Genomic DNA, 25,557 nt, shown 5'->3' on the forward strand with positions numbered 1-25,557 from the left:
AGGAAGGACTTATACTGGACCTGAACTATTTTAACTTGGTCCCTTAAACATTGTTATGCCTACAGAGATGTGTCCTTATTCACCACTATATAGATCTAAGATATGCCTGCCAAAGAGCTTTCTGAGAAATAAGGCTTGTAAGAAGAAGTGGTACATTTATTAGACTAAAAGTTACAATGGAAAAAAAGAGCAAACGTCTTTGCAAATAGACTTCCTTTCAGAAATATTTTTATTTTTTCTAGCTGGGACAATATCTCTCCCGAGTCTTGCTTTGCTGAGATCTCTCTCTCACATTTCCAGAGTTTTGTGCTGCTACAAATCTCACCACCACTGTTTGAAGCAACACCACTCCATCCTTTAAGCATCTTCTGACATATCTGATGCTTGAGACCTCTCAAATTCAAGCAATGTAACTGCCAATTCATTTTTTCCTTCACCTAATTGTCACCATATGGTGATTAAAAATAAAGTATTTTTCCATTGGGCCATGTGACAGGGAGTTTGTCAGCAAAAAACTGTTTCTCTCAGACTCTCTGAAGGTAGCCATGCATTTCTCAGAAGTATGCGTGGAACAAAAACAAGTGAAGCGTTGCACTGCAAGTTGAAAGTTAAAAAGACCAGTGGGAAATCAGTACGGCCCAATGTAAATCCTATAATAATAAAAAAAAATCTTATATTCAGCTTTTCTTTTTCTTCCTAACTGAATTTCTGATTCCTTCAGGTATTGTGTACAACGTTGCTGTAGTGACAGGAGATATCAGAGGAGCTGGCACAAACTCCAAGATCCACGTAATCCTCCATGGCTCCAAAGGCTTAAAGAACAGTGGGAAGATTTTCTTGGAAGGAGGTGAATTTGAGCGTGCCAGGACAGATCTCTTTAACGTGGAGATAGCAGCTCTTCTCAGCCCTCTCAGCAGGGTCACCATTGGGCATGATAATTGTGGCGTCAGTTCTGGCTGGTATTGTGAGAAGGTGAGACTAAGACGTCTGTAGACAGCTCTCAGGCTGTTTCCTATTCATTCATAACCTGACCCCAACAACCAAATAAGTTCATTACAAAAAATAATAATTTAAAAAATGGTCTGCCTTTATTTGGATGACAATATCCGCAGTTTAGCAAGTCAATATTATACATAATGCATGGAAGTAGCTGATTGCCTCAAAGGCACATTAGATGTGTAAATCAATCACCTACTAATTGGGCTGATTGTCTCTTTGCAGTCACAAAGGCAGAGATTATTTTTTGCTCAGCACCAAAAGCACCTTCAGATGTTTGCCCAATAGGCCAGGCAAAAATGCAGTCTTGGATTGTGCGGAGCATTTCAAAGTTATCATCTAAATTCAGACTTTCCTGAAGCTTTTAGATGCTGCTTTGGAGCCCAGAAAAGAAGTGACTGGTCACAGCTGTTACTGGGAGGTAGTGGAGCACGATGGGATGTGGGGAAGAGTACAGCATCAGCTGTTTTGCCTTGTCTTGGATGACTCATTTTGGTGTAATTCTGGAGAGGTGTGAATAACAAGACAGAAAGGTCTTAGACATATTTCAGATTGGGAATTGTGCAACCAGTATAGTTAATACCGGCCAGAAAATCTAAGAAAACTTGGCTTTGAAATCAGGACCAAGCTCCCCAGCTCTGTCTGCATCAGTTACTTACCTCAGTACCAGGGTCCTGTGGGTTGCCAGAGATTGAATATAAACTCACCTTTCCAATCTCTTTCCCTAGGTGGTGGTTTACTGTCCATTCACTGGTATTGAGCAAACCTTCCCGTGTGGGAAATGGCTGGATGAAGATGAAGGAGATGGCCTTATAGAGAGGGAGCTCTATGAAATGGTGTCCCTGCGCCAAAGAAGACTGAAAAGTAGGTACAAGTGCCCACGATCTCCTGTGACCCCCCCCCCCCCCCCACCAAGCAACAACGCCTTGCATGCCACCCATTTACCATGACATGGGTAGACTTATGATAAAGTAGATGTATAAATGAACAGGGTCCTGTATGAGTTCTGGTTCTGAACATCCTGTTTGGGCACTTAAAAAAAAAAAAGAACAAAATATAAAATAAAAATGAAACTTTAAAATGATTTTGAAGAACAGCACTCATTTCCTTACAGAAAGGAATTGGACCTAGCAGTGACCTAGGGTCACTGGGCTGGGGCTGCCGCAGCCACCACCTCACCTTTGCAGACAAGCAGGGCTACATGTCTGACCACTACAGAAGCAAAGAATGGCTGCTCCATATGAAACAAAACCTAAAAGGACAAAACTGGAGGAAAACAGGCAGCAAAACACAAACTGGGAATTGTGCAACCAGTCTAGATTGTGCTGGTTCATCCTTCCTGCTGAAGTCAACCTTTTTTACTCCTGGTCATTGAAGACAAAAACATCTCTTAGTCCTGTCCAGCTGCCAAATATGGCTTGTGTGCAGGGCTTTTGAAGCCTTTTCTCTAGCAGGATGCAGGCTCATGTATTATACGGACGTGCAGCTCTGGTGCAGGGCAGTGCTCTACCCGCACCACTCTGGCACCCGGCTGTGTTGAAGGGAAACGCTGGGTCGCTGCTCTCTCGCCTGCATCGGTGTGCATGTGTGAGCAGAACGTTTTAATTAGGATAATAGACACAGTTTAATCCGGATGCTTCGGGTGGGCTCCTGCTTAAGCAGCAGTTCATTTAAATAAGCTTTATCTAAATGTTAGTCGGTGTTACAACCACATTGCGCCTCTGCCTCGGTCCATTTAACTAAAGCATCTGCAACCTTTAACCCGCTATTATCAGCTCTGATTGTTATTGACAGGCTAATTCCCCTGCTGCCGCAGTGCAGGAGATAGACAGAGAGCATTAGCCCTGAGAAATCCGTGACCTTTAGCTGCCAGATTATGGAAGCGTAAGACTCGGCGTTAGACAAGACCTATTATGTCATCTCGCCTATCTCCCTGTGCACGCAGGACTGTCCCTTTCTGCAAGTTGATCAAAGCTTGGTTCATCCTCGCTTTGGGTATCCATGGTGAAATCAGTCCCTGCACAGCGTCTGCAGGCTGCTCCCCCAGCAGATTGGAGCTCGGCGTGTAGCTCGTGTTTATCCACAGTCTCTTTTTTGCCCCCTTATCTTCAATGTTATCGGGAAACAGTTGTGTCAGGTCTAGCTCTCCCTGGTGCTTGTACCCTGGGGGAATATTTGCTTTGGCTCTGAGAATTCCCCAACTGCCTGGATGTGAAGGGACGTGCAGATAAGCAATGGGGGAAGGTGCCCATGAGCCCCAGGAGGCTGGTGATGTGTGCCTAGGGGACACCCAGTCCCTGCAGACCTGTCTCACACCGACTTCTCCCTGTGTGGTTTCTCTCTGACAACCCTCTATCTGCATTTAATCCCTGTACAAGCTCCCCTTGCCCCTCCCTGCACACATGGCTTCTCCTTTCCCTCAGCAAAAGGTCAGAGGGGCCAAACCCTGCAGACGAGAGAGGTCTCTGGTGTCCCCGTTGCCCTTGCTCTCTTCCCTGGGGAGGCCAGGCTGCTGCATCACGTGCTGTGCACTGACTTGGCTCTGCTTCATTGCTGCTCAGATAAAGCTTGCTGCTGATTTTGGAGGAGAGTCTTCATGAACATTTTGAATTTTATTAAAATAGAGGTGAAACTTTTTTTAAAAAGAAAACTTACTTTTATCTTTTTTTTTTTTTTTTTTTTTTTTTTTTTTTGGTAGCTGTCATCTCCTTTTTGCAATCAAATGCTGAGGAGATCAGTAAAAGTCTAATTTATATGCACGTCATCATACTTTTACATTCCATTCTGGGCTCTGAAGGTCAATCTGCACTCATGCGGGCTGGGGCATACTGAAAGGGTTAGCAACTCTTTCATTAGGATTTGTTAATAATTCAGTTGATGAATGAGTCAGGAAAGAAACCTGTTCCTTTTCCTGTAGGTGCTGCAGATATGAAATACAGTATTACCAATAAAGAATGCAGATGAGGGTCTCTCCAGAAGAAATAGTTTCACTTTTTCATATGTGCAACCATCCTCTGATGAAAACCAATGTAAAGTCACTGGAGGTAATTGTGCTGGAAGCTAGAGTTGTGGGTGCTGGAGAAGTACACCAAAACTACACAGATGGAGCACATCCTTGGGTCCTTACTTTGTTAGTAATGTATGACATGAAAGAATATGGCTCACCTGCAAAAAGGTGATTTATGTGTTTTCACATTTTATTTTAAATGAAAACACAGAATTATAGTTCTAGGCAATCTCATTTCTGTATGCCAAGTGGCAGCTGATTATGTTTGTGCAGAACAGGATAAAATGTCCTGATTTGCTTTGCTACCATCCAGACCTCTCTACCACCCAGAGAAAAGAAAGAAAGAATTCTGTTTTATTTGTTTGTTTATTTGCTTTCAGAAAGTCCCTGGTCTCTGTGGATCTGGACAAGTGACATTAAGAATGCAGGGACAGATGCCACCATCTTTTTCCAGATTTATGGAGACAAGGGGAAGTCAGATGAGATGAAACTGGACAACAATTCAGACAACTTTGAAACTGGACAGACTGACAAATTCATGGTATGAATCTGATGTTAGTAATAAATTTGGCTTAGCATTGTTTTTTGGGGTATTAGAGTCAGCCCTGTAGAGAAAATCACCAGCGTGAGACCTTTACCTCTATATATCTATCGTTCTGAAGTGGACATGAAGTCATTCAGTTTGCTGGTGATGCAAAATGATTTCCTCACCTGTGGATGTGACCTGTCTTCTCCAAACAGGGCTTAGGCTGGTGTTCCACATTGCTCAGGTGGTGATGACTTCAAGTTATGGTTGTGCTTAATTGCCACATCTTCTCCATGGCTGCTGAAGGAAATAGTCATTACCTTCAAACTCACTCACACCCATTTAGGCCATGTCTTTTTTAATAAGAATTACCTATGTACAGGAGAATTTATAGAGGTGTTTCCTCCCCTTTGTGATCTGGTCTTCAGCCTCCATGAATGTTAGGGGCTGAACTTAAATGGCACATTGAGTCTGGATGCTGGTGAGGGTCTTCTTTCATTCCCATCTCCATTTTCTTTTAGGAAAAAAATACATTCCCAAATTTAATTGGGGGCTCGTCAGGGAAACCTGGAGAAACAAGAGATTTTAATTTGTGGCTGAAACAAAAATATTTACCCCTTTTGCACCAACATCCACAGCTGCCTTCTGGAGGAAGCATGGCTCTGCTTTGCAGGCTCTGCTTTGCAGGCCCTGCTTGAGATCGGGCTTTAGTTCTTATTAGCTCTTAATGGTTTTAAGCAGCTCTCATGACCAAGAGTGTCTGAATTCAGTCTCTGTGTTCTCCCCTCCTGAAAAGAGAGGCCACAAGTCATCTCTGTGGGGTAAGGTTCATTATTTTTAAAGAACATTAGTATTTTAGTCTAGTTTTCAACTTCTCTCTCATTTGTCTCTTAAAAAGTGATCAGTGGTGTCCTTGGTATGGATGTTTTGCTAACTTACAAAAATGTACATGTATAAAGCTCTTTTGTTTCCCCCTCTATAGATTGAGCTCCCTGATCTGGGCACATTTTATAAGCTTCGGATATGGCATGAGAAAAGAAATCCTTTTGCTGGCTGGCATCTGAATAAGGTGAGAGGACAGCAAGGAAGGATACACCTGACAAAGCACATTGGTCACAGAGGTGTGTCGTGTCAGTCCTGGGTCGCTGTGTTCCTCAGCTGGCAGCTGAGTTTGATGTGCAGTGGTCAAAGGTGAATCCATTTACAGACTGTGCTGGCTGAGGGGTGGAAGTGGAAATCGTGCATGAAAACAAGACGTAAAGGAGAGCACGCTGAAGCCTGGGCAAGAATATGCAGGGAGAGATGGATTCAGTGCATGATTCTGTGAGGACATTCCTTCCTATCCCTCTCAGTTTAGCCAAGATTTGTATGGAAAATGGGAGTAATGTGAAAGGGCAGCTCCAGACGGCCCAGATTGATGGTGAAAAGTGCATTCCCCCTTCTTTCCAGTGTCAGACCATTGTAGTCCCCCCTCACTGCTGCCAGAAGTTTTCCCTTGCCTCTCAGAAATCTTTCTAGTTTGAGATTGCTACCGTAAAGAGTGGCAAACTGGTCCTTTTATGGCCTATTTAGGCTGGTCAGAGAGACAGACTGACTTATGGGAGACTCCTACTATACAGTGGAGTGTAACCTGCCATGAAGCAATGACAGTCCTGTTGCCAGAGATGGACCTGTGCAGACTGGAGGAGCCTGTGGAGGCCATTCAGCAGAGAGCAGCACTGTGCTGCCTGGGGGATAAACATGGTGATCTGCTTGAACTCCAGTCACATTTTCTTTGTTGCACGAGCAACAATCTACCACACTGTCAGCCCTCACCTAGGCCTGCAGAACAGCAAGTTCATCTCTGAGCTTCACCCTTACTTCTTCTGTAGTGCTTGGAAGGCTTTCTCTGCACTCAGGAAAACATACACTTTTGCTCCACAGCCATAAATAACTGTGATGATAAATCACAATTTACCACTTAGAGATTTGTCTTGCGTGCCTCTGACATGCTTTGACAGATTCTACTCTCTTGCATGGCCAGGGAGCTGTGAAAGCATACACAGCCAAACGCTGCTCCAGTCTGGGGAGCACATCAAGCACTGTGGTGTCCTCCACATGGTGGGAGAAGGTGCCTGGCTATGGTATTTATCAGAAAATAAGTGCTGGTCGGACATCAGGCCAGTGCAATTTTGTTGAACAGTTTGTTCGCAGATGATAAGCAAGAATGCTTAGACTTTCCATAGCTTTACATTTCCCTAGGTATGTCTTCTTTTCCTGCACAGAAACTGTGTTCAGGGAAGAAAAAAAGGATCTCATAATGTATTTAGGATTCATCTGAGGCCAAACTGCCTGACCAAACATGGTGATGATGCCAGAACTCAGTTTGCCTCTGGACAGCAAGTCTGACACTTTCTGGATGCATCAGGCTGAGAGCACATAAATCCCACTGCTTGTGTGTACATTACAGCATCCCAGAACTTCCAGCTGAAAACTTAACAATGGTTCCTTAACAGGTTTTAGTCCTCTCACATGTCATGCTGGGCTTACTCTACTTTCAGGCAAGCGTACATTTTCTACTACAAGAAGAACCATACCACTCAGTCCAAACTTCCATCTATCCCAGCGTCTTCTCTCCTATGTTACATAAGTGCATGATTTGAGAACAATAAGAAAAGGACAAGCATTTATGTTATATTCCCCTAATATTCTCCCATCTTTTGACTTTTCCCAATTGGAGATGTACTTCCTGAGCAGATCTACTAAATACAAAGAGTTTAGCAGGTTTCTCTTCCATTTATTTGCTCAAAAGTTTCTGTCTCCCCTTGAACATTTAAACTTTTAGCAACCATAATGGCTTCAGCAAGGACTTCAGAGGTTGAAGATGTCCTTCTGTTTGCTTTGAACTTTGCTCTACTAGGATCATTTGATGCCTGCTATTCCTCGTAGCAAAGAGAGAGTGAACTCCCTCTGCCTTCTCTATTCCACCTGTGATTTTGGAGACCTTTGTGAGAAAAAATCTCGCATAATTTTCTTCAGACAGGACCTTCTGTGAAGCTATTTTATTTGCGATTGCAATGGCGGGCATCCTGTCAATTAGGAGCGCATTTTAGTAAACAAATCATAACCTTTTATTCCCTATTACCCAACGTCTGATCACCTCCCCTGTTTCCTCATTGGCTGAGTACTACAGGTTCACAAGCCACTCAACACTCCTCTATACCATATATGTACCATTTTTATTTTTTTTTTTCAACCCTTAAATTTCTCCTTTCTTATGTTTTGAGAAGTTGTGATCTTTGTTTTACTGTTCTCACACTGCTCATCCTGTTTTTCTCAAGCTTCTCCCTTATTTTGTAACAGTGAGATCTTCTACTGTCCACTCCTCTACTTAGCATTTCTCCTTATTATGACTACACAACTACCTTTGAATACAGAAAATTAGTTCTCTACTACAAAAACACAACTTTGTTTCTCACACCTTCATCATACCCTCTCTTTAGGTGCTCTTCCAGCCATCAGCAGGTTCTTACCTTATTTGCTGCTTATTCATTTGGAAGACACTCCACAACTTTGATCATCCTTGCTGCCATTTCTGGTGTGTTTCCTAAACATGTTGTGCACTGATTTTGTGCTGAGGGGACCAGAAGTGCAAATACTGTCCAAGATTTGTTTTGTGGATTTATAGAGTAGCACAGCAACAGCTTCCATTTCATTGTTTATTTTTTTTCCCCTAATAATCCCTAATATATATATTTTTTTATTATTATTTTTAAATCTTTACTCAGGACTGAGCTGGTATTTCCATTCTGCATTGTGACTTAATGTTTGAGAACTAGAACCAAGGTCTTCAATTTGTTCGTGCTGGAGAAACAGGACTACAGTGTTGCAAAGCAGCCAGAAAACTTCATTTTACATAAAATTCCTTTATTATTTTTGCCCTTTACTTTGGGTAGGGTAAATGTTAGGACCCAGGCTCTCAGTGGCAAATGTGTAGGTCATCAAGGCCTACCCAAAATGTATAAGATCCCTACAAAAATGCATTCTCCTTGGTGATGAACAAAGTTATCACAATAACCATGCTTTAGAAATAAATGCATTAGGCAGCACACCCTGCCTGTTCTGCCTCTCTCCATCTCCATTTGAGGAAACAGATTACCTGTGTTTTGTCTGGGCACGATGTGGCATATGACAAGCAATTACTCAGGGCCACGGTATCCATCAAAACTTTCACAGGACGATGGAGTGATGGGGGGAAAGAGGAACAAAAAGGCTTCAGCTATGACAGCCTGTGCTCGTTTCGGAAGGCACCCGGGCGAGCTGCGACAGTCTCGTTATTAATGTGTGTTATTTCTCTGCTGCGACCTGCTCTTGCTTCCCAGGCACAGACCTGTCAGGAGCTGGTTGCTTTTTGTCTCTAAGACTCTGAACTCACGCGGTGTTTTGGTTTAATGAAGGTAACTCTGCTGAAAACGCTGACAAAAGAAAAATACTCATTCAACTGCGGCCGCTGGCTAGATATAAATGAAGACGACAATGAGATCGTGCGAGAGCTCCCTGCAGAGGGGACTCTGGTGACTGAAGTCATGCCAGGTGAGAGCCATGGGCTCTGTGCAGGGGCTCACTTGAGGCCTGAAAAGGAAAAAAAAAAAAAAAACAAACCTCTTTGTCTAAGGGATGCACGGACAGAGCGGTGCCATTCAATTAGCTCCTCTTTCTGGCACTTTCTCTCTGCAGTATTTTCTGTGTGCATCATTAGCTGCATGAGGCATCAGAAATCCCAGGCTCTGACTCTGAGCAGATTTCTCTCTGCTGGGAGGTGGGAGAGATCTGGCCATAGCATTGCAGTTTCCAGAGCTGTGTTTTTTTCTAATTCATATTTTCTCCAGTCTCCCTTAAAACATGAAAGGCTAGGTTTGAAGGGAAGTTCATGGATTGCATGCCTAGCTGAAAGCCTATCTAAAATTTCACAATCATTTTTGCACTTTACAATTTTATTTAGATATATGCACATTTATTCAGCTAAATGTATAAATGTATAGATAGATGCAGAGAACAGTCATGCAAGAGCATTAAGTATCTTTCAGTATGCATGAGCAGTCAGAAATATTTATTGGGTAAATTATGCTCAAACTGGAAGTTTAATTAAGGCAAGCCACAGAACTTTGTGTTGGCTTCCTGAAGTGGTCACTTCTATCTTGACCTCGGGTCACAAGAATTAAATGTACTTGTAGGGAAAATTTTGGAGAGCAGCACAGCTCAGGATGGCCACTGGGTTTTCTTTCATTTCTACTGAAGCACCCAGTGGGGCTCCACGCTCTACAGACCACAAGTCCCCTCTTTTCTGAAATTTCTGACAAACTCAGTGATCTGCATGCAGCTGAACTGTTCCTCAGAAGAGGAAGAGTAATGGTAATTACAGAGGTTATTAAAATGTAAATAAATTTGTTTTTGAAATGTATTTTTAATCAGCTGTGGAGAGGGCTGCTTGAACTCAAATGCAGGCTCTCTCCTGTAAGAAGCAATTGTGCTGAGAGGAGGCAAGACGTGACACTCGCACGTGGGGGTTTGGGAGGCAGGGCTGGAACATTGCTTCTCATCCCGCCTGGAGGAATGGTAGAAACTCCCTGAAACCACCCAAAACATGGGTTCCTCTGTGCTGCCTCCTGGCTTGTTGAAGGAGCTCAGTGCTGGCCTGTGCCATCAGCAAGTCCCTTTCTAAAGGATAGGCTCTCACTCAGTGTTAGAGAAAAAACGTAGGGTTTGAGTATAAAGAGGTCAGACACAGGGTAATAACGTGATCCTGTCTGCCATGGAGAAGAGATCACACCTCCCTCTGCCAAGCTGCTCACAGGGATGTCTGCACCCCTCTGAAATTCAGTGATGCTGGACTTCTGGTCTCACTTTCAAGAAGGTCAGTCTGTGGGCTGGTTCTTCATGTCGAAACCTCTTCTGGAAGTCCTTCCCACAACAGAATGGGAGGTCACAGATGAGGATTGAGTTGGGGGAGGAAAGTGGTGACCCAAAATCCCACCAGAAAATCCTGAAGAAATATCTCAGAGGTAACAAGGAGACAAGGCACGATCCAGTCTCCTGCACTGCAAGAAGGCCCAAGGAGATGGGGCCAGCTGGCCATGTCGCCCCCACCATGTATCAGTGTAACATTTAACTTTTTGTAACTCATTTCCTCTGCTGGCCATCCCCCTGGATGCCAAAACCAAGGCTTTTCCTGAACAAGGCCCCTCAGGAAGGGGAGGCAGGAGAGCCAGGGCAAGGCCTCAAGGGAACCCTGCACCCCAGTTTGTGAGGTTTATACAAAGGGAAGGGCACTTCCATATGCTTCTTTGGAGGGGTTTTATAGGCTTTATTAATATTTCAGGCCTTCCTCTTTTTTTTTTTTTTTTTTCTCTTTTTTTTTTTTCTTTTCCAAGTGATAGCATGGAAGTATAAAAGTCAATACACATACAGGATTACCAATTGGAAGTGCGAACACTTAAAATTAATCGCAAGTTTGTGGGAAAATGCTGTAAATTTAAATGGCAATTAACTGTGTTGCTGAAATTGCTTTATTAATTTATGCTTCCACAGTGATAAAATACCGAGTGACAGTTTGCACAGGGATGGTAAGCGGCAGCGGCACAGATGCCAATGTCTTCGTCTGCCTCATCGGTGACCAGGGAGACACGGGAGAACGGGTTCTCTACAAATGCATCAACAACGTCAATAAATTCGAAAAAGGCAACGTAAGTTCATGCAGCAACTCCTTAAGGTGGGCTTGAAAGTGCCAAACAAAGCTTGTGATGGTTTGTAGATGTTTTTGTTTTTGAAGACGTGCATTTGCAATCTTGGCTGACTTCCCTGCTGGTTTGGCCTAGGGCAGCAGGGAGAAGGAAATCACAGCTGCAGGGTGTCATACTAGTTGCTTTGGGAAGGGGGGTTAGGTGAGGGACAGCGTACCCTTGCTTGACAATGGTATTTTCATAAATAAACATCCTGATTTGCTCCCCAGCTAAGTAGTGGCTGTTGAAGTTGTGTCTTCAGTCTGGAGAAGGCTTCCAGGAAAGCTGTCTGGCTTCCAAGAACAAGGGGAAGCCTGTCCCCCTCCATCTAAGATTGCACAAATTTGGCTTCTGGGGCAAAGGAAGGAAAAAAAATCTAATTTAATGTGAAAATCAGAACAAAAATCTTAATGTGTTTTTCAATTTTCCACCAGTCTCACCTCAACAGTGCTGCACTCAATTTCTGTGTCTTATATTCAGTCTGTTAGTCAACATGTTTTGTATGGTCGGGTCCTGAGAAGAGGGGGAAATGGCCTGAAATGAAGGCTGAGCCTTTTCCACTGAAAAACTGAGATAATGAAGAAGTCAATCTGTAGCTAAGCCCCTGCTACATTAACAAGCAAATAATGTGCAGATCTGATCTAAGGGGTCAACCTACTTAATATATACTCAATTACAAGGCGCACATTGGATCTCTAGGGTCTGACTTAAACTGATAGAATGTAATCAGTATCTCCTGGAGGAGGAGAGTTTGAGAATCTGATCACAGAACTCTGCAGATTTCCCTTCTTCTGTGTCATTATTTGACTGAAGTTTTGGAAAGGAAAGAAAATGAAGATGAAAGGAGGTCATATTTTCTAAATTGACCATTGAATTTAAGCTTCTGAAATATACATTAATGCTTTGGATTTACCTTTGAGTGTTCAGAAATTCCAATACTTCACTAAGATCACTGAGGTTTTTTGACTTCAAAATAACTTTTATTAGTTTTTTCTTGTGCTGGTAAGACCTGTCTGTGGAAATGCATGATATTTACATAGTGGTAAATTTTATTCTGCTTCTACATGATATAAAGGTTTGCAGACATAGGCACTGCAAACATTATATTTTTGCCTATGCATTTGCATAATAAGATTATTTATTTTGAAAAAGTAGGTCCAAAATATAAAAGAGAGTCATTCTGTCATTTGGGGAAGTCTTAATGAGTCATGAGCCACGTTGGTTTGAAGACTGTTTCAGTGGAGTCCAAAAAAAAAAATACTTGGTCACAGAAGACTGAAGTCTTGGTCACAGAAGACTGAAGACAGACTATTATTATTACTTATTATTATAATTATTATTACTGTATTATTTAATCCCAACAAAATGAGCTATATGGTAGCTTCATGAAGTAAGAAAAAAACAAAACAACAACAACAACAAAAAAATACCCAAGAAAATAGGAAGAGTAATTTCAGAAATCAGTTCATGTGATTAATAGTATCCAGATGATATAAACCAAACTGGAATCTATTAATGAATAACTGGTCTTATGGCACGAGGAGCTGAAAGCTGGTGAATGAATTGAAAGCTGTTTATGGATTGATCCTGACAAACGTGGATCTCATGTGTTCAAGAGACTGAACAAGTATATCTACACTGATTAACTCAGATACACCATTAAATAAATGTGGCTAAGTCAGTGCAGTCTTTAATCTACAACCACTTAAACCAATAGCACCTTGATTACCAATTTAACTTGAAAAGTTTGCTTGCAGATGCAAACTAACAGCCTGTATAGATGGTAAAATTTAAAGATGTCTTTAAATTAGGTGTTTGCCCTGCTTCAGTTCCATCCATTTACTTACTCATTAATTTATATCAGCCGTTAATAAGTAAGATGAACATCAGACCTAATGAATCAGACTTCATTGACTTAGTCTGACTCAGTGAGGTCTGGATAACTTAAATCCCCATACAGCAGTTTTGAGTTTGTAAGTAACAGTTGTTTGTGCATAGGAGCCCATCATTAAGGTTTGAAACAGTGGTAGTATGTTTAGTTGTCTATATTTTAAAAGTCAGTTTTGAGTCCTGAATAATGGAAGAAATTATGATTTTATTTATAATTATTATTCTTCCCCCATTATCAGGCCACCATGTTTTCCAGGAGCTAACTGGATATTTGCTACTGTCATATGTGCTTCACAGGCTTTTGGGAGATGATCAAGAATGAGCAGATTGCCACATTTGGTTAGCTTTCTCTTACCTAAAACAGCATCTCAGCCAGAGGTAGCCATGGCAGTTTGCCTGTTTGTTGGTCTGTATGGGAATTTAAGGGTATTTAGCTCCTGGGCTAGGTTCACACCAGCTTCTGAATACAACATAGGGAGCAGGCTCCTGAGCACCTGGAAATACCCCTGTGTATCCACGTCTGACACCTGCATGCGAGGAAATGTTGGGAGATCAGATTGTGCCCAGTAGTCCATGTCAGCTCATTTTAATGTTGGGTGGTGTCCTCAGATTGTACCTCCAAATACCTCTGTGGATTTGGTCTACAGTGACCTGCCCAGGTTCTCCCAGAAAGCTGATATCCAAATGGGGGTTCTCTGTGTGAACTTCTTAATAATCAAATTAGTATTTATTTATTTATTTATTTATTTACAGTTGTGGAGGGCAAGCAATGACATGGAAGATTTAAAATGCTGGCAGATCGTATATTTGTAAATCTAATATTTTACTTCTAGCACAAATATTCAAGCTTTCATTCTTTGGTAAATTAATTTGTACTTACCCCTTCATCTCGTGAAGAATTATCTTACAGCATGCTGATGATGTTGGTTTGATTGCAGTAATAAATTTGGGTTGTTTGTTTTTAAGGAGAAATACTGCTTTACCTTTTTGTCTTTCTCCTCCTCAAAGGCTGATGAATTCTTCGTTGAAGCAGTAACGCTGAAGCAGGTGAGGAGGGTGAGGATAGGGCATGATGGCAAAGGAGGAAGCAGTGGCTGGTACCTTGCCAAAGTGATAGTGAGGGAAGAAGGACAGCCAGAAAGCGAGGCTGTGGAATTCCCCTGCTACAGGTACTGGAAACAATGCTTGTGCTTGCAAATCATGCCTCCAGCTATGCATTTGCCAGCATTTAAAGAGCCTAGCTATTGTTCCAAGACTGGAATTTTCTGAGCACAGCTTAATCCTTTTTATTTATGCATTCATTTATTTTTGCTAAGCCTGAAAGCAAAGAGTGTGGATTGGGAGGTTTAAGATACTGTTAACTCCCCTTACCAAATGAACAGCAATCTGAATTGTGAACTTTTCAGCAATTAGTTCAGTAATATAGAGAATTTCCAAAAGGTAAAACACAACCTTCCAGTCCCACATAGAGTGTCATTGCAATTGCCTGCTGCAGAAACACGCTCTGCAATCTGCTGCAGTTTGCTAGCTTTATTGCATGTGAGGGACAAGGTTTTGCTCCCTTGCATGCACATCCCATCTTTCCAGGAGCAATGGGATGCTGTTTTCGTGTTGGGAGAATGTAAAATCATTATGCTGCCATCCTAAGAGCTCCTTACATGAAGGGAAATGCATATCATGCAGACAGAGATAGTTGCAGAGTGAAGGGTTGTAACTCAACCCTTCGGTAGTTATAAATGTATTCTTCTCTTTCCCAGACAATCAAGTGGCCAAAAGAAATATGTGGTAGAGAGGCTGCCCATGGGGAGCCAGATGGAACATCCATTCTGGCATTACCTGGGGTCCTCCACGTCCTAGCACAAACCAGAGACGACTGGGTGAAAACATAAGAGACAGACATTCAGCATAGTTCAGTGTCCTGTGCAGTCCCACTTGCCCTTGAAGAATGTCCACCCTGTAGGATGGAAGTCCACTGAGCTCCACTTAACCACATCAAGTAGCTGTTGTAAAAAGTCTTCTCCAGGGAAACAAGTGGAATTGTAAAATGCAAACACAATTATTCTTAAATTGCAAACAGGGGTAAACCCAGTAAGCTGGCTACTTGTCTCTTGTCACTATAAATCAGACAGAACACCACTATAATCAGGGGAGTCAGTCTAATATAAAACAGGAGCCAGTCCCAGCCCCACTGAATTGCTAAGCCTCATCACATCAGAGAGCACATTCACTGGGGAGACAGCACTGAGCAGCAGATGCAGTGTCATCTTGGTTGTGAAAAGCAAGCCAGCCTCTCCCTTTTCAAAGAACAAACCACGATGTTATGTCATTGCTGCCTTTTGATACATATTTAACAACCATATGTTTTACTGAGTTAAGCAACCCAGCTAGACAGGTTTTTGCTTGGACATGAAGTGTCCACGTGAAGAGCTGTTTTGCTCAGATTCTTCAGAGATATTTCCATGTCTAAATGCACTGTGCAACTGGCTCCTTTTTAAGATTTCATTTTGAATTGCCTCCTTTTTTGGCTGCTTATGTGTCTTCCCTCAGCTTGGCAGGATGACCCTGTTCCCCCTAGGTTTACTCTAGTAGATCAAAAGAGTGCACAGGGTGTTCCCCTCAGGCCAGGGACTTAAAAAAAAAACAGAGGGAGAAAAACAACAACAACAACAACAAAGAATAATAAAATGACTTTATCCCTAGGATATATAGGGTGCATTCAGGCTCCAAGTCACAAATGATGGAATTCCACTCTTCTTACCTTTCTTATGGTCTCTTTTTCCAAGCAAGTCTGTGCTGTTTGTGCGGCTTTGTTTGCTGTCCTTGTGCCAGCATTATCTCCTCCCCTCAGATTGAGAAGGTAACATGACTGATCACCTCCAACCACAGGGGATTGCTGCTCCCTACCACTATCTTTGGTGCCTTTGTCTCCGGGGAGACTGGGGCATCATCGCAGTATACGGGTGTCGTCATGGGTTCTGGAGATATCTGAGGGCGAAGGTGCTCACCCACTGCATCCTCCATCTGAGGGATACATGTCTCCATGACCTGCAGTGTTTGGATGTTCCCCTCCAGCCCTGTGGGCCAAGGACAGCTTACATCCTCACTGCTTTGGAGGGTGCTCAGAAGGACCTTCTTTGCCTGCTTTTTCAGAGCCAAGAGGCTGAAGTAGGCTTGTCCAAGAAGAGCAGCCTTCTTTTGGTGAGCCAATGCAAGTGGGGTTAGTTAGCTAATGCAAGTCTCCATCCAGGGTACACTGGGGAATCTTCTTTTTCTGCTTGGCCAGACTCTGGCCAGCCAGTGGACATGCTGATGTTCTCATTGCCTTCATCCCCAAGACCTGATAAACTTCAACTCTACCACGCAGCACAGTTGCATGATCTGGAGGAAACAGCTTCTGCTGCTGCATCCTTATTGAAAGCTGCTCTTGCAGACTTGCTGCAGCTTAGCTGTTCCTCTGAGTCAGCTAGAGGACAAAATGCTTTCCAGCAGGAACAGATCTCACATGTGCAGAAAGCTCCAGAGGCTTCTTACCTCTATAAAAACACATAATACAGCTGAGAGCTGCTAAACAGCCTCCATTATATCTAACGCCCGTAGGATACCCATATAGATCTTTACTGTATGTGACTCATTGAAGTCTCTGTTCCTACTTTTTACGTATTCATATGCATGGCTATGTTTTGTCTTTTAATTTCACAGAATCACACAGAATCACAGAATTTCTAGGTTGGAAGAGACCTCAAGGTCATCGAGTCCAACCTCCAACCTAACGCTAACAGCCCTCCACTAAACCATATCCCTAAGCTCTACGAATTTGAAAGCTTTTTTTATGGTTCTATAGGAACATCTATAACCTAATAGTCACAACAGTTCTATGAGAAGAACAGTCTTCGTTTTACAAGGGAGCCAACAGAGATAAAGAGAAGCTAAGTGGATTAAGCGTGAATTTGTGTCAGGTTCAGGAAGAGCATCCAGAAATAATGACTCCCAGGCCTGTGCTTTCAACTCTTAAAACAGTTGGCTGTAAAGAGAAAGGCTTGTAGCTCTTCCTACAGTCAGTGATGTTTAAAGCGGTCATTTGATCTGTGCACGCAAGGAGAAAATGCAACTTCTCCAAGTGTTATTTACAGAATTAGTATACCTCACTCAGATGCACTGCAGTGTTATTTTTCCCTTATGAGCACATCATATTATAATATCATGTTTTTTGGAACTGAACCCTGAATCATTCAGTGATACAATTGTACTATATATACGCCTTATACTAGTTGATGTGAAGTAGTTATTGTGATAATAAGTAACACTGAAAAATTTGAAATGAAGGAGTTCAACTTTTGCCCCAGAAGTGGAGCCAAGCCTTTCCAAAGCTCAGGACTGAGTGTTTCAGTTTTCAGTTTGTTCTCAAGGCTCTGTGGAAGTCCAGGATTGGACTAGCTGACATTCTTTAAAGTAGCCTATTTTTCATAATATTTATATCCCAGCCAGAAATGAATTTTCAATCAGGCAGTCATGAGTTCATGATAGGATAGATTTTTTTATGTTATAAATCATTACAGCTCTACTGAAACCTTTAATGATACTTTGTTATATTTTTTTTTCTAAGCATATGTACTGCAACGTCCTAATTTTACTCCAGCATAAGGAATATCATGAATTCTCTGAAGAACAGAGACTATGAATGGGATGATGCACTAGGAGGTCCCTGTAAAAGAACATTTATTCAATCAGATGCCAAAAGTGCTCATCATGCAAAAGAACCAGAGAAACCTCCTTGTGTTGCATTAAATACTCTGCAATTTCTGCGTATTTTGTACGTAGTTATATATATAAGTTGAATTTAAAAACACACATGCAGATATGCTTGCATGTCTGAATTTATCTGGGTATGTTAATCACTCTTGTTGCACATAGGCTATTATCTACAGGATTTCAAATGCTATATGTGATACCATATTACATTTTTCCAGTGCTTCCCTGATTCTCTGATCCTCTAGAGATTTGTGCTGGAGTATCTTTCATGTTGTATTTGTGTCCACTTTGGAGAATTGGGCATGCAATAACCCTGCAAAACCAAGCATGTGACACAAGATGCATGCACACCATTCCAAAATCTGTACTGGTGTGAGAATTACATGCACTGAAATTGCATGGAGGCTTGGTAAAATGAAAGAATGTTTTGACAGGTCTTTTGTATTAGGAATATGATAGCACTATACAGAAAAAATCCATTTTCTGTTGCCCGATGTGTTTATAATGTGTCAATCCATTTGTGTTCAGTGTACAACTATAAACCCCTGGTTGCAATCTGCTGCTCAGTGATATGCTTTTGGAATTATGTTGGAGTAAATTTAGGATATTGCAACATATGTGCTGAAGAAAAGGAATACAATTGCATTGCTCATCCAAACACTTTCTCTGTCACTAGTTAAAGTCATATTCTTGAGAAAATAGTACTATTCTCTTGGCTGAAAAAAAAAGTAATCAGCTTCTTCTACAGCAGCAGCTTTAACCCACTTCTTCCAAGGCAAACTCCTTCCCTTGCCATCAGTAGCTGCCAATGTTGGTAGAGGGAAATTATTTACCTAGGGATGTGTCCTCCTTTATTGGATTCCTGACTGCTGAAGCAGTTAGCATTTGTTATGCTGCACACAGAGATCTGTTTCTTGTGGAATGCATTTTCATCCTGCCACCTTGGTGCAGAAGTGGTTCATCCTGCTTCATCCCACGCTTCCCTAAAACATCAGCAAATGGGGTGACAAAACATGTGTCCCTAAAACAATAGCAAAGGTGAAATCAGCAGCATGTACACTGGCAGCAGAAACATCAGCTTGCAGGACCAAAAAAAAAACAGCACTAGAAAGCAGAAGTTTATACCACCTTGTGGGCTTCTGCCTTCATGAAAGCCATGCTGAGTTCAGTGGTCCTGGGGTGGTAGAGGTCAGGCTCAGATTTAGTTGGTCTTCCCAGTTAACTTCCATGTGTGCAGAAGAACCTTGACTTTTGGGATGATGTGATCCCCTATCCATTGGATACCTGTCCAAGGATGTGAATCCTGAGCCAGCATCAAGAACTACATGATACAAAGGTATTAAGGACCAGTTCTACCAGGTAAAAATAATTCCCCCACCCCAAAAATGTCAACTCATGTAAAGTCTTCCTCTTTTAGGTCTTGATGTCTTGGCATGCTCCTCTTCTGCCCTCCTTGCACTCCACCCTTGCTCAATTCCTGTAATTAGTTTCCCAGTCTTCCCCACAGATTTTTCTGCTCCTCCATCCCTACTGCACCTTTCAGACTCCACCAGGGCATGATACCTGATGCCCACATGTTGTGTTAAACCCTTGTGCTGATCCCCTTAGCTTTTAGCCCTTTTCAAGCCACCTGCACATGGCCACCTGCTTTAGAGTGAAAGGGAAGAATACGGGGTAGTCTGCGTACCCGACAACCAGCACAAGTGTATAGGGGAGCTGTAGATGTGTGTGTCTGTGTGGTGGGGAATGTATGCACCTCTCTTTTGCATGGGGACTTTATTGCTGCTGTTTGGGGGACTGGCTGTCTCCAGCTCCTGTTTGGATTTCTTTCCTGCTGCAGGTTTTCTGTGTGTTTTCTTTGGGTACATTGGGTGTGGGAAGGGAGAGGAGACTAAAAAGATAACATTCCTTCAGATGGATGAAATGGACACCTGGCATCCATCCTCAGTCTCACAAAATACCTGGCTACCTCCTTGTTGCCATGGCAAGTCCAAGTGGTCATGACTGTAATCTGTTTTTTTTATTACCAGCAGATGCCATAAAGGTGTTTGATCTAGCTATCAGTGGTATTTGTTCATGTCAATTCACTCTTTTCCCTCTGTTTCACTCATCAGCAAAATCAAAGGTGGAAACTTAATTGGGAAGGCAACCTCCTTTGTGGTGTGAGGGTCAGCAAGGCAGAGGCCATGTGGCACGGGGTCACTGCAAGAAGCCTGTGGTACACCTACGCTGCATGTGTTTGTGCAGAAGCAGGTCGTCTGTGGTCTGGTGTCATCCACGTAGCGCTGTGGTCTTCTTTAAAAAGAAGTCACTTCTGAGAATTTGTTTTTTCAATTTCTAGTTCTTGGAATTATTATAGCAATTTAAATACACTGTGTGACCTGCCAGAGCTTGCTTAGTTATTCTTCATGCAATTCTATCTAAAACCTTACAGGTTTTAGGTAGTATTTTTGACAGCAAAAGATGCTGCTGTAGATAGCTGTGTACTAGGGCTTTCTGTGAACTGCTCCTGCTCTCATGGCATAATATCTGGGGACAGAAACGGCCCTGCTACACCAGTGTGGGAAACCTGACCCTACATGGATGTTCATGGGAATAAAATGTGTGCTGCAGCAGTCTGGGAAAAAGGGTTTTTTGAAGTGGAAAGTAAGAAGCTTTCCACTTCATATGATGCATTTGGAGCTGTGAAAGGGACATCTGTGGAGGTACCAGTTTACCAATTGGTGCCCCTCCATTTTCCTTTTGGATTTTTTTCCCTTGAGACTGTGGCTGCATTATGCTTTGTGCCTGTCTCCTCTTCTTGTCCAGTCTAGTCATATCATTAGATAAAAACTGAGAGAAAATAGGAAACCCTTCCTTTTGCTGGTATCAGCTACCTCCACATACCCAGCCCTGAAAATGGGAATAAGAAGACTCGGCTCCTCTCTTAAGAAGGGTTATATGCTTATCTGTAAGAAAAGGAAAAGTGATGATAAACTAGAGTAAACAAACACTAGCCAGAAAAAGAAGAAGAAAAAAAAAAAAAAAAAAAAAAAAAGGGTTTCTGTAACTTTGATGTCATAAAGATTGTAATCATGGCAGCTGGTAATAAAGGCTGCAAGTATTTCCAGTCAGTAACAGCCAATGCTTTCAAGAAACCAAGACTGCCCATTTACAGAAATAACTTGTGGCTGCAGAGCTTGATCTTGCCGGACAGATGGAAGTCACAGGCAATGCTTATCTACTGTGCTCTGAGTAGGGTTCTGGTGATCTCTCTTCTTGGAAAACTGTAGGTTGGAAACACGACTGCTGTAGTGTCTGGTCAAACTCCTGCAAACTTCACAGAAATATGGAGCCGTGTAAAAACATCATTTTTACTATGGTGTGGATTTTTACTATGTATGGAGCCAGCCTGGGTTTTAAAAGGTCTATTAGGTCCTAATTATTCAAAAATAACTTATTTTTTGTAAACCAGATGGCTTGACAAAAATGAGGATGATGGTCAGATTGTCCGAGAATTAGTGCCTGCTGGGGAGTCACCAATGCTAAAAAGTGAGTTTAGCTTTGAAAAAAGGAAGATCTGGATTTGAGCTGTGTATGCACGTAATTACCTGTTTTATTCTAAGAATTTTATTCTTAAGAATTCATGTCAGTTCATGACACTTCTACTGGGCTTTTTTTTTTTTTTTTGCCATTCTTATGCAGGGAGCTGTAGTAGATCACTCAGGGGAAATGCCTCTGACCCTTAAATCCTAGCTTATGGGTGGAATTAAGTTACATAAAAGAAAGTAATTGTTACATTGCATATGTAGAACTTTGATTTTTAATGTTCTGATTAGTTGAAGAATTGTGTTTTATTTATTTATTTATTTATTTGTGGTATAGCTTTCTCTGAAGGATTTTGAATTGTCACTGTTTTGTTAGAGAAAGTTCCATTGAATGATGCTCTGTTCCTGGAAGCTGTTGACAAAAAATTACACTGACATTTTTCTAGAAAACTAGCACTTCAATAGTATAAATTTCTTTAAAAAAAAAAACAATGCTTACTGAAATCAGATTGAGATGCGTTTTTTTTTTGGCTAAAAAAAAAAAAAAAAAGAAAGTTAAACCTACTGAACTAAACTGCAAGTATAAAAAAAAAAAAAAAAAAGTGAAATCACCCCACTTGCCTAAGCTCATTTTTATGGCTTGGTAATCATCTAATGGTAAGAGGGAAAAAGATGAGATATTTTGTGTTTATTAATGCAACTATTGCATCTCTTATATATATTAGATATCTCCAAGATGTGGCAGCCGCCTTGTGTGGTTTGCATAGCTGGAAATGTCACTCATGCATCTGTTTTTTGTACATTGATCTCACTTCAGATGTCAGTTATCACATCAGTGTGAAGACAGGAGATATCCCAGGTGCCAGCTCAGACTCCAAAGTTTTCATCAAACTCTACGGTGAAAAAGCAGACACCAGCAAGGAGCCTCTGCTAGTCTCGGATAATGATCTAGGCAATTATTTTGAACGTGGTCGAGTGGATGAGTTTACTCTCGACACGATGGATATTGGGAAGGTAAGAATTAATTGCAGGTGGCTCTGTGCTTCATGCAAGTGGCTGAATTCAGGATCAATATATAGCTAAGGACTGAGTGTGATGTAAAAAGCTCTGACCTTTACATCGGAAATTGAGAAATGCATGTGGTACAGACTATTAAACTGGCGGTCTAGGGTATATGCAGGCATGTGAAATGCCTGTTTTGAGATTGTTTTCAAATATAGATAGAAATTATTTGTGAACACAGTGGAAGAGCAGAGTGCCAGGAGAAGTAGATTTGTATGTATTAAGTAAATTCTGGTGTTTTGTTTGTTTGTTTGTTTGTTTTTGTTTGTTGGTTTTTTTGTTTGTTTGTTTTTCCTGCCTTCTTGGTTTTTGTGTGCTTTATTTTAAAGATCAACCGAATACTGATTGGACACGATAATGTGGGTCTCCGATCTGGCTGGTTCCTGGCCAGTGTCCAGATCACAGTTCCAGTCCAGGGAAGGCAGTACATGTTCCCCTGCAACCGATGGCTCGACAAAGATGAGGCTGATGGCAGGGTGGAGGTGGAGGTCTACCCAAGTGAGATTGTGCCTATTGAGAAATGTGAGAGAAGACACATTGAGAAGAGTGTAATTTTTTTAATAGATAGGATTAAGTTCATGTTATTAGTTTTCTTAAGGACCAGGACACCCCTGTGTTAGACATCAAAAAGTCCCTGTCCCAAAGAGCTTATATTAGTGAGGAAAGTAAATTATTCTTTTGTTTGTTTGTTTGTTTTTTCCTAAAACAGTTGGAAAAACACTACCAACTGCTCCTTCCCCTGTTCCCATGCATCTTCATTACAATATCAGTGGGCTCTGCCTTTTTCACCTTTATGTGTCTTTCTGGACAAAGCCTGGAGAAGCACACATCCTGTCCTGCCTGTATTACCACATAGTTTGATATATGTAGACCAAATCTGTGCAGCTCATTTGACTTATATCAGCAGATTTGTTCTCTTTTAAGGCTAAGGTTAAAATTTGCCTTGGAATCACTTATTTTACAAGTGTTTTTCCTCTGTTCTGTGTAACTCACTCCCTCATGTTACATTATGAACATCATTTAACCACCCTATAGTTAATACTGAAATTAAAATCCATTTTAAAGCTCTATTTTGCAGCCTGTTGACAATGGCTTTATAGTTGTAGAAAGGAAAACTATTAGGTTAGTCCCCAGTGAAGAGCTGTGCTCTCTCTTACTTTGTTTGGATAAGAGCAAATGTAGTCACCTCAGCTACACGGTCATTTGTTAAGACAAGGTGGTTTAATTTTGAACCTAAGCCCTCAGGATCATTTTATATGAGCTTCTATTCTGATTTAATTATTTGTTTTTGGACTAGTGATAAACTATGAGGTCTCTGTAGTTACTGGAGATGTGCGGGCTGCAGGCACCAATGCCAAAGTCTTCATGCAGATTTACGGCGAGACTGGCAAAACTGAATTGATCATCTTAGAAAACAGATCGAACAACTTTGAGCGGGGAGCCACAGATATCTTCAAGGTATGGTGAAGACAGTCTTTGCTGCTTCTGTGAGGGGAAAGATATGACAAGCCCATACAGACATATTCGAAGAATAATTGCCACAATCATCAAAGTATTTGACTTCAAAAAAACTGACAGGTCTGTTGGCATCTGCTGACTTCTACATCTTTTTGAGGAGTTCTGTATTTCATGGAGTGACTTTTATATTCTCAGGGACTGATAGCAAAGGTATCATAGAAAAACAGTCCAGTAGCTGCTTTTGTTTACCTTTCCTTTCAAAAGGAGATACTTATGTTAGATTTCAAAAGATTGTAAACTTACATTTTGTGCCTGACCACATGTTATTGTCCCTTTTATTTATCCAGTCGGGAAAAAGGAAACAAAATATAAGGAATTTCAGCTTTGCCTCAAATCACACATGCTATTTATGACAAGTATAATTTGTTGGCCCAATCCTGCATAGATTTGCTGCTGTGATTTCTGCAAGCGTATGACTGCCCCATGGTTTTTACTACCTATAACATTAGTCCAACATGCACAGCATGGTCATGCTGTATAAGGTACACAACATGCTCCTCCAGCTATCAGTCTGGCCAGCATTGAAATCTATACAGCAGTGTCCATAACTCCTTTTTAGTTAACAGTAAGCAGTGTGTGAGCCAGGACCCAGCTAATCCAGCAAGAGATCCTGGACTGACAAAGCTGACCACCACAAAGTGGTTGGGCATTTTCTCCACAGTCAGGTCTGGCTATGTTGGACTACCATCTTCTTCAGGCTTGCTTACTCACTTGCTTGGGTTCTCTTTCCAAAGAAACTGAGATATGAGGCAAAGGAATGGTCTTGGTTCTTTCCCTGATGTGGAGTCAGATGACATGTGCCATCAGGGCATGTCAGAGCCACATCCTTCTCTAGTGATGTAACCTCAGGAGGGACCAACATTTGGACGGTAAAAAACAAAGTCCAGATGGAAGCAGAATGTAAGGCATACCTGTTGTAAGTGTTAACAGCACAAAGATCAGCACTGAGGTGCTTTGAGGTCTCTTATCCACCTCAGCACAAAGTTACGCACCTACTTGCAATCTAGTTGTGTAACCTGCCCTGAAACATCAAGAGTGGGATATCCTTCCCATTGCCAGAGGTCAACAGAGTTGCCCTTCTCACAAGCTTTTCTATGTTTTTGTAGTGTGTATTTTGGAGTTCAGTTAATCTCTTCCTGCCTCAGTTTGTTGCTTTTTAGAATGGAGTTAGTGATGTTTATCTATTTCTATTGAGTTATTTGGGACCAAAAATGCTTAACACCTTATAAACGCTTGTCTATTTAAAACTTTATAATTTTAAGATTAGATTTCTCTGATTTTAAAGGAAATAATGAGGATTAAATCCAATATCAGATTTATAATGAAGCCATATGTACAGTCTTCTGTTTACATAGCTGCGTTAATTGTGCTCTCCAGCATGTTTATTGCTGTACTTTAAAGTTTTGACCATTTTCTGTGTTGGTGTTTTGTTTTTGTTTTGTTTTTGTTTTGTTTTGTTTGTTTGTTTGTTTGTTTGTTTTTGTTATTTTGTTTTGTTTTGTTTTTGTTTGTTTGTTTGTTTCT

The 25,557-nt window shown here is 41.5% G+C and overlaps 1 protein-coding gene across 1 annotated transcript in view; it reads left to right on the forward strand.

Annotated features, from left to right (window-relative positions):
- LOXHD1 (lipoxygenase homology PLAT domains 1) overlaps window positions 1–25,557 on the forward strand; it is a gene marked incomplete at both ends in the record, with an annotated part of 141,081 nt that overhangs the window by 46,300 nt on the left and 69,224 nt on the right. Inside the window, 11 exons of the mRNA XM_084305109.1 lie at window positions 722–972; window positions 1,725–1,860; window positions 4,384–4,544; window positions 5,512–5,598; window positions 8,966–9,101; window positions 11,097–11,251; window positions 14,186–14,346; window positions 21,381–21,457; window positions 22,271–22,467; window positions 22,845–23,037; window positions 23,813–23,973. Of these exons, the coding sequence (XP_084161235.1) occupies window positions 722–972; window positions 1,725–1,860; window positions 4,384–4,544; window positions 5,512–5,598; window positions 8,966–9,101; window positions 11,097–11,251; window positions 14,186–14,346; window positions 21,381–21,457; window positions 22,271–22,467; window positions 22,845–23,037; window positions 23,813–23,973 (1,715 nt within the window). The remainder of the gene's footprint in view (window positions 1–721; window positions 973–1,724; window positions 1,861–4,383; window positions 4,545–5,511; window positions 5,599–8,965; window positions 9,102–11,096; window positions 11,252–14,185; window positions 14,347–21,380; window positions 21,458–22,270; window positions 22,468–22,844; window positions 23,038–23,812; window positions 23,974–25,557) is intronic.

Source organism: Netta rufina (genome assembly GCF_964035555.1).
Source record: "Netta rufina genome assembly, chromosome: Z".
NCBI lineage: Eukaryota > Metazoa > Chordata > Aves > Anseriformes > Anatidae > Netta > Netta rufina.